Genomic DNA, 13,759 nt, shown 5'->3' with positions numbered 1-13,759 from the left:
AGTGTGGGGGTTTAAGAAGCCCAAAGGAACTAAAAGTATTATTTGGGTGGGCTTCGTAGATACTATAGAGCTGACGGTAGATATAAATGGCCTTTAGGAATCTATGGAACATAAAGAAGTAGCTCAGTTATAAATTATGTGACTCATATCCTATCCAACATAGGAAAATATATGGTGAAAAACTTTCTGGAAGCTATTAATAGTCTCTCACATTGAAATCATAGATAGTTTCTGAGAAAGAAATTTATTCTGATATTCTAGAGGTAGAAAAGATTTCTAAGAAGTTACTGAGTTTGTCCCTGTCACTCCAGTAGAGGCAGTTGATTAATGTATTATACAAGGAAAAAAATTGTTTTTATTATTTTACCAGATTTTAGTGCAGTTAGTTAAAAGCAAATCAGACTTTTAAGTGTACTTTACTGGTAAGACCAGCTTGTAGTCTAATCAAGTCAAATGAATTTTTTACCAAATATGTAGAAAGGTTATTTTACTTCATTTTCAATGTGAAATAATTTGTTATGCCACTAAACTTCTTGTTCTTAATTTCAAGTATAAGTTAAAAGATTTTTTTTTTTTTTTTTTTTAATTAGAGGTCTTGGAATTAGTTAGTCTTCAAGTTTTACTTTTGTCTTGAATTTTCTAGGTAATCATTCCTGGGGGATTTATCCAGAATCTGTCTCTACCTTACCAGTGGATAATAGTCTACCCTCCAACTCTGTTTACTCTGAATTACCATCTGATGGGAAGATGAAGGTAACTGTTACACAAATAACAGTGGCACTGAGCAGCTTAAAAAATATTTTCACTCCTCTCCTTTTTCGAGGACTTCTGTCTTTTCTGACCTGGTGGATTGCTGCTTGTCTCTTTTCTACAAGCCTTTTTGGGCTTTTCTATCACCAGTATCTGACTGTGGCATGAATCTCAGTTAACAAAAAAGGATATCCAAGTCACACTTTGATTTGAAATATTTGTGCCCTTGAAGGGCTGTTGGAAACCAGAAGAAAGCAAATACAAAGGAAAAAAAACATATCAGAATATCTTGTTTTAAATGCTTCCTCTGTATTCTCAGGGTGAATCAGTGGTATAATATTTAAAATTACAGAGTAGATTATTAACTGCTATACTGTGGCATTGGAATTCTAACTCCTTCTATTAACTGATGTGAGAGGGCTATCTACAGGGGTAATACTTTTGATTACCTTGGTTTACAGAAACCTCTAGCAGTCTTTGAAACTTCTCAGATGACTCCAGTTATTGATTGATTGCTCTTAATGGTATAAAGGTACTGTCAGTATTCGTAGTGGCTGCCTGTAGAACAATCTTCAGACTGAGCCATGCTTTGGGGGAGGGAAAGGAGCTAGAGTCACTTCTGTTGGTAATATATTAGTTACTCTTCAAACAACAATAGCAAAATCCAACAGAAAGGAAGAAATAGCTACTGTATATTACAGTAAAGAAAGCTGCATAATAATTTTAAATTTAATGGAGATGTACATGCTGAGTATCTACAAGTACTGCTGCTTGAGAATAGCAAGAGTATTGTTTTAAAATGTATTCTTTCCAACTTGAGGGATCTTTTAAAATGATTGGCTATATGAACATTTGCAATCTTGCTAATAGGCTTGGAACTCCCATATTTTATTTTATTCTGTGATCCTAAATACGGTTCTTTTAATTGTCTAAAGATATTTATCAATATTGATCAGACTTTTAAAAAATTACTTTAATCCTGCTGACTACTTGTATGTATTGTATATATATTATATATTAAATATATAATATATTGAGATTATAAAAGGTGAAAATATTGGATCCTTATAATATTTTAAGTTGCTGAATGTATATTAAATGTGATTGAATGAGATGTGTTTGTATCTAGAAATTTTCTTTCTTTTTGGAATGAGATTAAAATACATTTTGAAAGTTCATCAGATCAGGCAATTTATTTGCATTGCCTATGTGTGAGACTGCTTAAAATTTTAAAAATACTTGGGTGATTTCTCCCAAATTAAAATTCTTTTTCTGTCATTTTCAAACATCAGAACCTTTCCCACTAACCAAATATACAGGAATAGTTTAAACACATGTTAAATAGGATTTAAGTATTAGTGTTGAGAATAAGAAATGTTAATATTTTCTTTTACAGAATGAAATTGAGGTAATTTGAATGATAAATTCATAGGAAATGAAAAAAAGTAAAAATTTTTTTTGATGCTTTGTTTATATAAAACCCAAAATTAAGAGTTTTCAGTTTTTAAGGTGAATGAATATAAGAGATAAGGTTTGTTTTCTTTTTTAAACAAGTAGTAGAATTTATAGATAAACGTTCTTCCATAGAATGTTCTTGAGAGGCTGTATATTAGTGCTATTGTTTCAGTGCTATTGTCACTATTGAAAGCAATTTTGAAGGTCTTTTGGACTTACTTTCAAGGCTTGTGGTTCACATTCATTTGAATAATCGCAATACAGACAAGTTCCTGTCTTTAGGTATAGATTAAATATTTTGGAATTAGCTGAGATGTTTAAATATGAGTGAGTAATAAGTGCTTAAGTTGGATAAAACTCTTCAGCTAATATTAATTGTTAATATAGCCTAATGATAGTTCATGTGTATTTCCAAAAACATCTTGAGATAGCAGCATCCACTAAAATAAGTATCTTTTAACAAGATTATAGGGAAGTATGACACTTATTTTGTATGTGAACGTTCTCACATGTTGGACTTGAAAAGAACCTCACCTGATACTTAAAACCATTTTTATTAAAGAGCTACATTTTAAAAACTATAATTTATTATTTTGACTTTCAAAGATTGTACCGTGGAGTAATCTAGGGGGTGGGGTGGGGAGAAGGCTTAGAATTTATTATTGGATGAAGTAACATGCATTTCTAAAATACTCTTGATTCACTCTTTTTAGCCTTGAATTCTCCCTCAGTATACTGTGAACTTGTGCAAACTGCACATTAACTTAAGTAATGGGTTTGATTTAGGTTCTTTTAGCCTTTCTAAACAAATTTGAAGAGAGTGATGGTTATAACTACTGGTTTATTTAAGTATCTTGTCTCTGTACACAAATTCTGTTCCTGAGTGTAAAGGGTTTGTACTTTATGTAAACCAAATAACACTTTTTTAATAGAGATATAATTGACATAAAACATTGTATTTTAGGTGTACAACATAATTTTATAAATATGTGTGTGTGTGTGTATATACACATACATGTATCCAAAATGATTCCTAATAACATTTTAATATTCTTAATTAGGCCAGTAGAATTCTTATATTTTTTTATATTGGGCTCTAGTCAATAGAAATGCTTCATAGGTCAGTTATTTTATATTTCTACTAAATTAACTAGGAATCCTTATAATCTTGCTTCCATATGATTTGTGGAATTGCATTTGACAATTTGTTTATTCCTCCCCCCCACCCCCTGCCCATTGCACTATAAAAATCAGAGCTGTATTCTCCCTTTTACCCCAATTGTTATGTCTGAAATGAAAAGCATATAATTTTATCTTAATATCCGTATGCATTTTGATTATCTTTGGCATTTTCCCCAGAATTCCAGTTGCTATGCATAAGTGACCAACGCATCCAAGCAGAATGGGCTCATTGTCTTAATTGTTTCTGATACAAATACCATTGGTAAAATAGTGACATTTCTTCTTGAGTTATGATTCAGAACAGATATTCATCCATTAATGGAATTGATAGGTCCAGGAAGCAATAAGTAGAATTCATTATGAAATCTATAATTGGAACTTCACTGGATAAATTTTATTCTTTCAAATGAAAGATTAAATTCTCAGTACTGAAAAGCATAGGGTCTCAACATTCTCTGAATTCAAACACACTTTCTGAGCCATCTCATAATTGAAAATGGTCTATCGTGGTATATGGCTCTGTTCACCAAAACAAAACTAAGTGATTTTTGAATGTGGATCATCCTGCATCTTCACAGACCTTTAGGTGGCTTAAGGAATCAGATTTGAACACATTTATGATCCTAGACCATGAACCCCAGTATCTCAGATATTTCTACTATCTTTTAACTCCTACTTGTCTCATTATGTCTGTACCCTGAGTTCATAGCTGAGCTGGTTATATGCCATGAATACTCTGACATGGACACTAAGGATGATCACAAAGCTAATGTCAACCTTCCTCTCCTTTAAAATGGTAAACATTTTACTTTTTTTTCTTCCTAAGAAAAAAGAAAAACCAAATACAGCCTGTCCATACGTTTGTCTTCTGTTAAAATTGAACTCCTTTTTTTAGCTACAAACTATTATGTTGGATGGGCTTATCTTCAGTGATTCAGAGAATGTGTATTTTTCTATTTCATTGCTGTTCTTTCCTTCCCCCCCCTTATAACTCCCTATATGTGGTTACTCCCCTCCTTTCTTCCACTTGGCAAAAGACTATTCATTGTCTTAAATGAAGACGCAGCATAATTTTGTGGAAAGAACGTTAATTTAACAATCAGGAAACATCCCATTACTGCCTTCAGGTAGCTATTTTTTTGCACTTAACTAGGCGTTCAACCTATACTAATGAAATAGAATTGAATTATCACTATTGACCTCAGTTTTATCATAAAATAAAATAAAATAAGGAATTTACATTAAATGTATAGCTATATATTTCTACAGCTGGTATCAATTTCTCTTTGTGTTAGCATGAGAAAAATGAATAGCAATTTTTGGCTTTAGGAATGGGTCACAGATCACGTTAGAGGGTATTCACTTACCGTTCCTTGAAAATGACTTCACAAAGAGTGTTTTCTCCAGGAACATTTTGCTTTGTACTCCTTTAATTACTCATTCAGTAAATCTTTTTTGAGTACCTACAATATTCCAGAAACTGCTCTACATACAGCAGTGAACAAAACATCAAAATCCCTTCCCTCAAGGAGCTTAGAGTTCTGTGCGGGATTGAAGCAAAATGAATGAGTCAAATGTAGGATATGTTAGATAGTGATAAGATCTAATAAGTGGGGAGGGTGGGGAAGAATCAGGGAAGGGAAAAGGAGTATGAAGTTGCAGGGTAGGGATAAAGTTAAAATTTTAAGGAGCCCATGGAGAGAAAAAACCTCACTGAAAAAGTAATTTCTGAGTAATGACTTGCAGGAAGTAAGACCTATCATAGTGTTTTTTTTGTTTTTTCTTATTAGCAGTTTTCTTAGTAGTTCATTGGTTGACAAAACACCCAGATTGTTTGGACTTTGCTATTTGTGAGCTCCCTAATGAAATTTTTGAAAAGATGGACAGTATTATATATTCCCCTTTTCAGACTGGTGTATTGTACATAAAGGATTATAGGCATTGAATTTAAATGCTGCTTGTTTGCTAATGAACAGTAAAGCATGTAAGAAACATAATCTCCTGAGTCTGCTGGTTATAGTTTTTCTGTCAAGTGCTTTTTAACTTAATTTAAACATGTTTACATTTTATTTCAGTAGAACTTTTAAGGACTCAAAGGATTTCAAATGAATTGCAGGACCCTAAAGCAGTATGATGTGTCCATTTGGCAGACAAATTTTACCCACCAGTTCTTTAATCTGTCAGATAATCTGTTGCACAAAGATAATTATGCAAAGGGTAAGATGGCTGAGGACAAATTTGATTAATAGCATCTTACCAAAATTTTAAATATTCTAACACAGTTTGAGTAAATCAAGTGTACCCACTGCTGAAGTATTAAAAATGAAAGAATGTATTTTTTTAAATAGTGCTGTACGAAAACTTGCTTTAACATCTCTTTTACTTGGAATGTATTTTTCTTTCTGTAATTCTAGTGAAACAGTTTATATTTATGAGTAGAAAATTCCAAAAGACTAAAACAAATGAAACTATGTTAGTAGAATTACTTTAAATAAGGAGCAATGATAAATTACAGGAATTACTGTGATTGTGTGTTTATGTGTATATTTACTTGTTCTATTTTTAACATTTCCTCAGATGATGAAATGTAACTTTATTCCACATGTTTAAATTTCTATCATTATAGTAGATAGTCCATGTACCAGTTTGGGTAAGTGGCTTATGTCTAAAGTTAATAGTCTGGCAACTGAACATTCTGTTGAAACTGAGTATCAACATCAGAGAAAAAAACTGAATTATAGGAATAAACCAAAATTTTATTTAACAAACGTTAATCGTTAAAAGTTTTTTTAATTTAGTAGTGAAATTTTACAGTAATGGAGAAAGCATAGTCATTTCAACTCTTGGCACTAGAATAATGAGATATCCACATTTTAGAAAATGAACCTCAGCCCCTCCATTTGTAGTATGTAGTACCTCAAACTACACACAAAATTTAATTCAAGAGAGACCATATACCTCTTTGTAAAAGCTAAAACCAGATAGTTTTTAGAGAAAGTCATAACAGTTTGGTAACCAATTTTAGGGGTGGGCAAAGGTTTCTTAGTATGTAAGCAATAATCATGAAATTTGTTTTAATGATAAAATAGATTTCATAGAGATTAAAAATTTCTTATCAAAAAACCTGTTAAGAAAATAGACATGTCATAGGTTGAGATAAAATTTTGGTGTTCAGGTTATATAAACAACTACCAAAACAAAAAGTGGGCAAGAAATTTAAATAGACACTTCACAGTTGACCACAAAGCAGATGATAAAGTACTCAACATCTAGCAGTTTTAATATGATGATTCTTCTTATAATTTTCTTAAATTTCCTATACTGAATTTGTTGAGGTTCTTAGATCACTAGGTTTTTATCTCAGGTCAAGTTAAAGACTAATTTTTCCATCTTGAGAAAGGAAGTAGAAATGCAGTTGCATTGCATTGTTGGATTTTATAATTTTTTTAACAGCTCTTTTGCAGAAGAATGTGTTGAAAGAAAAGAGTGCTCAGTTCTTAAAAGTTAGGACTGTTCAATAAAATGTTAAGTACCAGCACTATCTAGATCATGCATAAAAGGTTTTTCAGTTATGTGATCAGACATATGTAATAAATTTGATAATAGTTTTCTTTGCCTCTTAAGTATTGATTTTACTTGAGAGTGTTAAATTCTTGGCAGAAGGAGTGGAGTTTAGTTTTCACATTTTAAGTGGAAGAGCACTCTCTGGTCTTGTCACTTCATTTGAGTACCACTTAGAAGTACCATGTTTGTAATTGTTAAGCTATATTTGTTGCTGATTGTAAAGCAATAACATGTTTGTCTTTTTTTTTTTTTTTTAATTCTTTCCACAACTCATTGACACAGTTTGGTTTTGTTTAGGTGATTTTTCCTCTCTGTGCTTATTTTGTATAGCTTTTATGGCTATATCTTGAAGTTCACTAACTTTTTTTTTTGTAGTTTCTAATCCAATTTTTTTTTGTAGTTTCTAACACTAATCCAGTGTATTTAACCTTGGACCTTTTTTTAATCTCTAGAAGTTCAATTTGGGTCTTTTATATTTCCTACATGTCTCTTCTTAACAGGTTTACACTTTACTGTCTTGAACATAAAGAATATAAGTTTATAATAATTGATTCAATATGTTGATCTAGTAATTTTTTAAGTAGGTTCCACACCCAGCATGGATCCCAATACAGGGCTTGAACTCATGACCCTGAGATCAAGACCTGAGCTGAGATTAAGAGTTGGATGCTTAACAGAGTGAGCCACCCAGGTGCCCCAATTAATTTTATCTTCTCTCTCGCTTTGGAACTTGTGTCTGTTGATAGATTTTTCTTATTTTGGTTCATATTTTCTAATTTGTTTGCCTTCCTGAAAATCTTTGGATGGCAAACACTGAATTTTGCCTTGTTGGGTATTGGATATTTTTATATTTCTTTAAATATTCCTGAGCTTTGTTCTGGAATGTAGCTAAGTTCCTAGGACACCTAGGAGACAGTTTTCTTTTGAGGCTTGCTGTTAAGACAAGAGCAGCCTTTAAGTTGGTGCTAATTTTTACCCACTACTGGGGAAATACCCTTCTGAATACTCTACCAATGCCCACTTTGACTCCTGGGAACAGGAACTATCCCCACCCATTTGAGTCCCGAGGATTGTCTGCCTGTTCCTTTCTGGTGGTTCTTTTCCCCAACATTGGGTAATTTCCTCAAATGCATCCATTCATCAGAACTCAGCTGAAGACATGAAAGAATTCTCTGCCAATCTCTAGAGTTCCCCCTCTGCAACTCTCCTTTCTGATACTCTTCCCTGATTTTTAGTTGCCTTTTCCTCACCAGATTCTCGGCTCAGGGAGATCAGTGGATTGGGGTTTGGTTCTTTTCTGTGCTGTGGCTTGAGTGCTTCAGTCAGTAAGCTGGAGCAGAGTTCACTCATAATTTTCTTCTTTCAGGGATTATGGTCCTGTGCTGCCCTTTGAATAGTTCTTTAAGATAGAGTGCATCTGATCCCTATTAATTTCACTGTGGCTGGAAGTAGCAGGCCCCAAATTCTGGATTTTAATTTTTTATTAGAGACTTTCTGTTCACCATGAAGAGTTGGTTCAGAGACAGCCTTCCATTCACATAGTATTTTATTTTTATTATTTCTTTCTTTTCTTTCTTAATTGAGTTTTTATTGGTTGTTTTGAGGATCAGTACAGACATTTCAGTTTGTACACAATTCTTAACATACGTACTGAAAATCTAAAAAAAACCATGTAGTTGTGATTCTTTTCTACAAGTTATTCCAGTGACCTTCCAGCTTAAAATTTGGAGGCAAATTTTCCTTAACAGTATATCAAGTACCAAGATCTTCAAATGCTGATACACTGTTAAATTGTTAAGTCCCATTAATTCACAATTTAATATCATATACTCAAATTCTCAATCTTGCACAGCACATTAACAGAGTTACTAGGAAAACTGGACTACCACGACCAAGATGTTACAGAGTGCACAAGAATTCTGACTGGGAGAGCCAAGATCTAGGAGTGGTTTTCTTTAGGAAACAATTCTACCAAAAACAACATGGGAATAGAAGTAATTTAAAATATTCAAGACATAGTAAATGCACGACTGACTCCAAATTGCCATTTAGTATGCTTGGTATTATAGGATATAAAAACTACCCCATATATGGAATGTTGAGCTGATAGCCAAGACAATCAAAATCTCCCACATTCAATATCCTGCTATTTCCTGGTTGTACCAAAAAATAAACAACCAGCAAATGATTTCACCTCTTAAAAAAAAGCATTTACACTTAAAAAATGGGATGAGGTAGGATTCCCTCCTTCTTAAAAATGTTTCTAGAGCTACTAAAAAACTTGCATTTACAAAATAGTTGATAAAAATATTCCTCTGGATTGTACAAGAAGGGCGACAGGGACCACTGATAAGACATGGTTTATGGTATTAATCAGACTTGGCTTCTTTTTCTCCTGGTTCATCAGAGGCTGCTCTCCTCATTTTTAGTTTCTCTGTTTTCTGCAGGTAAGTCTTCTTTTGTTTCTTGGTTAGCCACTTCAGCCTGTTTTCCCTTTGCTCCTGTTTTCCCCTTTGTTTCCACTTTTTTGTCTGAAGATTTATCCTTTCCTGCTGCCTTTTTTGGCTTTGTTTCCACTTTTGCAGGAGCAGGTTTAGCTGACAACCTCGCTGACCTCCTCTTGGGCTCCTCCTTCGCCGCCCCTCGGCGGAGCTGACCTTCCTCCTGGGCATCGTGGCAGTGGGGCAGGCGCGTGTCGTGTGCCTGTGGGCCCTGGTGCACCAAGAGCCTTTGCGAAGCTGGGCTGCCTGACCGCTGCCGCTCCTCCCGCCACCCCAGCTGCTCCACACAGTATTTTAAAATATGTATCACTCAATATCGTTTGTCATCAGGGGAATGCAAATTTAAACCACAATGAGATACTGCTGTATACCTACTGGAATGGCTAAAATTAAAAACTTGGTGGCTCAGTTGGCAAAGCATCCAGCTCTTGATCTCAGCTCAGTTCTTGATCTCAGGGTCATGAGCTCAAGCCCTGCATCGGGCTCCACACTGGACGTGGAGCCTACTTAAAAAAACAAAAAACAAAGAAGCTTCTGACACCACTAAATGGTGACAAGGATATGAAGCAACTGGAACTCTCATACTTTGTGCTACCGGCACACTGGGAATTATACAATCACTTTGTTAAAAGTTCTAGTAGTTTTTTTTGTTTTGTAGAACTAAGAATACACCTGCCTGACAACCCAACAATTCTACCCTTAAATGTTCACCCAAGAGAAATAAAAATATATTCACAGAAAGATTTAAGAATATTCATAGCAGCTTTATTCATAATAGCCCCAGACTGGAAACAGCCCAGGTGTCCATCAATAATAGAATAAATAAACACATCAGTGTATATGTTCAATGGAAGACTCAACATAGTAGTGCATAGTAATACACGCATAGTGACTTCATTACAAAGGGTACAGGATGGAAAGGGAGGGGAAAGCTAATTTTACAGTGAAGAAACCTGATAAACCTCATCCTAACAAAGTGATCAAGGTTAACATCAGTAAATTATGTTAATAATATGTACCTTTATTTTTTTTAAAGATTTTATTTATTTGACAGAGACAACAGTGAGAGAGGGAACACAAGCAGCGGGAGTGGGAGAGAGAGAAGCAGGCTTCCCGCTGAGCAGGGAGCCTGATGTGGGGCTCGATCCCAGGACCTTGGGATCATGATCTGAGCTGAAGGCAGACGGTTAACGACAGAGCCATCCAGGTGCCCCTATAATATGTACCTTTAATATGATGTAAGGAGAATGGCACTTTTCCACTAGTTCCTCCACAGAACCAATAACACCGGTATGTATAATCATGAGAAAAACATCAGAAAGAGGTCCCAATTGAAGGACATTTTATAAAATACCTGACCAAGAGTTCTTAGAACTTTCAAGAATATCAAAAAGAAGGAAATTCTGAGAAACTATTAGAGCCAAGAGGAGGAGACTGAGGAGATATAATAAGTAGATATAAATGTTGTATCCTAGATGGGATCCGGGGAGAGAAAAAAAGGGCATTAGGTAAAAACTAAGGACATCTGAGCAAAGAATGGACTTTAGATAATAATGTATCAGTATTGGTTCATTAGTTGTGATAAATGTGCCATAATAATATAGGATGTTAATAAAAGGAACAACTGGGTATGGAGCATGTAGAGCTCTCTCTACTATCTTTGTAGTTTATTTTAAAAAATATATGAAGTTTACAGTTTATTAAAGTTATACAAATCTTAGACTCCAGGAATGCTGAGTAAGAATGGAGCTCATAGTTAGGTTTCTGAATGCAGTGGAGTGTTTTTTCTTGTGTAGCAAGATAAAGAGAATAGGACAATGTAATATATTCTTCATGAAGCTAAGTTGATATAATTTTAAGGCTCTTTATTCTAAGATTGTTTCTAGAGTTTGTGATGTTAAAATATATTTTGCTTTGAAATGACACTAATAAGTAGATTTGGTCTACTACTATACAATCATAATAAAAGTTGATTATTAGTCCCTGAAATTAAAAAAAAATTCAGAGCCACAGCCTGTATCAGTTCATTTCCTGAAAACTCAGAAAATTTATATTCCTGCTTCATAGCACTAAAATACTATTGCTTTATGGTATTTCTCTTACGTGTACTTTAACCTGGTTTAAGAGTCTAGATAGGTATCTGATCCTTTCCGGCACCCTTCAGCAAAGGAAATAAAAGCCGAAGAGCCAAATAAAGTGAGAGTTCCCAGAGTCTCATCTCACATCCATCCAGTGGTGAAAAGAAATTCCAGGATCTTCCGAAGTTCAGAATCCAAGAGAAGAATTCTTTCATCAGTTCTTTCTTACCAGTGAGGTGGAAAATGGAGGCACCTTCATTTGGCACCCCAGGGCAGTGCATTCAGAAAGTGGTGGGAATCTGTCCATAATGGAACCCAAAAAGGTTAATCATGGGTTTTTATGTTTTAGGGTGGAGTGAGCTGGGGTTTTTTCTTCCTAGATTTATAAAAGTTGCAAATTCCACTGACCTTTTCACGTTATCTGGAAATAATTTAAACCTTCATCGGCTTCTACAACTGCTATGACATTGTATGGTAGTACATTTAGAAAGCAATATGAAGTTTCAAGTGTTCTTGTTGATAGCTGTACCTTTGTACATTAAATGTATGTTTAAGTGATGTGTATCCTCCATTCAAATGTGCATTAGTTTGCCCAGCAAACTAGTGGTTACTGTTGGCCACTGTAATGTGTGCTGTGCGTATACATGTGAACAAGATCATCTTTGCCTTGAAGTGGCTCCTAATCTAGTTGAGAGACATGATTGCCATACAGTATGATAAGTACTTTATTGAAGATTAATATGTATTTGATTTTTAGGGAAAACTTTATGAAGGACAAAAGCTGTCTTGGAAGTTGGAGTTTGTGTGGTTGAATCAGCTGAATGTTAAGAAAATCAAGATGTTAAAGAGTTATCAATACTCTTAAGAGTAATCAAGGTAGAAATTTCAAACTTAGTAATCGGAATAATATTGGAAGAAAAGATATATTCACCAATCACAGATATGGGGGGCAACAGTATGAACCATTATTTAAACCACTATTTTAGAGAGGTCTGCAAATCTGAATTATAAACTTGATTTTGGTAGGATTCCTTATTTGTAAGATGAGAGAGTCTTACTATCAAGGGAAAAGAAAGATACGGTTTATTTCGAATCCCTTGCCTTAATCTCTTTGTAGCTGCTAATGGAACACAAAGCAGAAGACACTAAGTATATGAAGCATACACGTATCTGGAGACAGAGACAAAGCTAGAACAGTCTAGAGGTGGAGCTTAGAGTAGGGACAGTGGAAGAAGGGGTGGGTTGTGTGCTGCAGAGAGCGGAGAGGTACTTCTACAGCAGAGTATCTTTTTGCACATTCAGTGCCAAGGCAAAGACCATGTGATAGTCTCAAATGAAGATAATTATTGGCTAGTAGGCAAAATGAAAGTTGTAGCAGCTGTTTTCCTGGATCTCTTCAATTTTAATATTTTCTGCAAAATGTACAGTTTAAGATGGCTGACTCAGACTCACACGAACCCCTGGTTGCACTGCTCCTGATGTTGGATGGTGTTGAAGTGTATGGGGCATCCAGCTAAAGGGAAGTTGAATTACGGATCTTTGTCATTCAAGTTTAGTGGGGTATATTTATGTGGTTTTCTGTCATTTCCATGTATAGTTATTGTTGGCCATCCAAGTAAAGCATGGCTTCTAGAATATTTCTAACTCCCACCGTGCTGACTCACTCATCCAGCATCATGTCATGAGATGCTGGGCCAGAGATACGTCATTTAATAAAAATATGTTGTTTTTCTGGATTTTGTGAGATTGTTGTTATTTTCAGTGTTTTAAGTGATTTTTTCATTGTAAGTAGCTATTCACTTTTTAACCTAATTCTGTATACATAATTACATATTTTTCTTAAAGAGAATTCCTCCAAATTATGCTTCAGAACCCAAAAAACCTGAATCTGCCCATGTTTAATTCATCTAATAGGACTTCATTTCTCCCTTCTCCAATAACCAATCAATCAATCAAAGAAGTGACAATAATTTGTCCATCTGCCTGTTGATGCATATAAGTACAAGAAGGTAAAACTTTATTTCAAATTGAGACTACAAATCCTTAAAAAGGAACTGCTTAGTTGAGGTATTGTTTTCACCTGCCTGAGTTTGTTATATGTAATCATTTCCAGAACTCTGACTACCATATAGTTCCTTCTTTAATACTGCAAGAGGATGAAAGGCACAGAATTGGTTCTAGAGATGAGGATACATTGTCACCAAAGAGGTAAACCAACCAGAAGAAGGA

At 34.5% G+C, this 13,759-nt stretch overlaps 1 protein-coding gene across 7 annotated transcripts in view; it reads left to right on the top strand.

Moving 5' to 3' along the window:
• Positions 1 to 13,231, top strand: part of TMEM161B (transmembrane protein 161B) — an 82,311-nt gene extending 69,080 nt beyond the window's left edge. For 4 of the 7 annotated variants that reach the window (XM_088023383.1, XM_028114552.2, XM_028114558.2 and 1 more), the window contains one exon: positions 644 to 1,729. In XM_088023383.1, the coding sequence (XP_087879509.1) occupies positions 644 to 918 (275 nt within the window). In that variant the 3' untranslated portion in view covers positions 919 to 1,729. Of the gene's footprint in view, positions 1 to 643; positions 1,730 to 9,536 lie in introns of those variants that run through there. The other 3 variants (XM_028114556.2, XM_028114554.2, XM_028114555.2) reach the window with 2 other exon arrangements.
• The last annotated feature ends 528 nt before the right edge of the window (positions 13,232 to 13,759 follow it).

This window comes from Eumetopias jubatus, unplaced genomic scaffold (assembly GCF_037043125.1).
Source record: "Eumetopias jubatus isolate StellerSeaLion01/CBP00866 unplaced genomic scaffold, mEumJub1_p1.0 scaffold_5, whole genome shotgun sequence".
In the NCBI taxonomy this organism is placed as follows: Eukaryota; Metazoa; Chordata; class Mammalia; order Carnivora; family Otariidae; genus Eumetopias; species Eumetopias jubatus.
The sequence above is the reverse complement of the archived record's forward strand: the minus strand, read 5'-3'. Positions and strand labels throughout refer to the sequence as shown.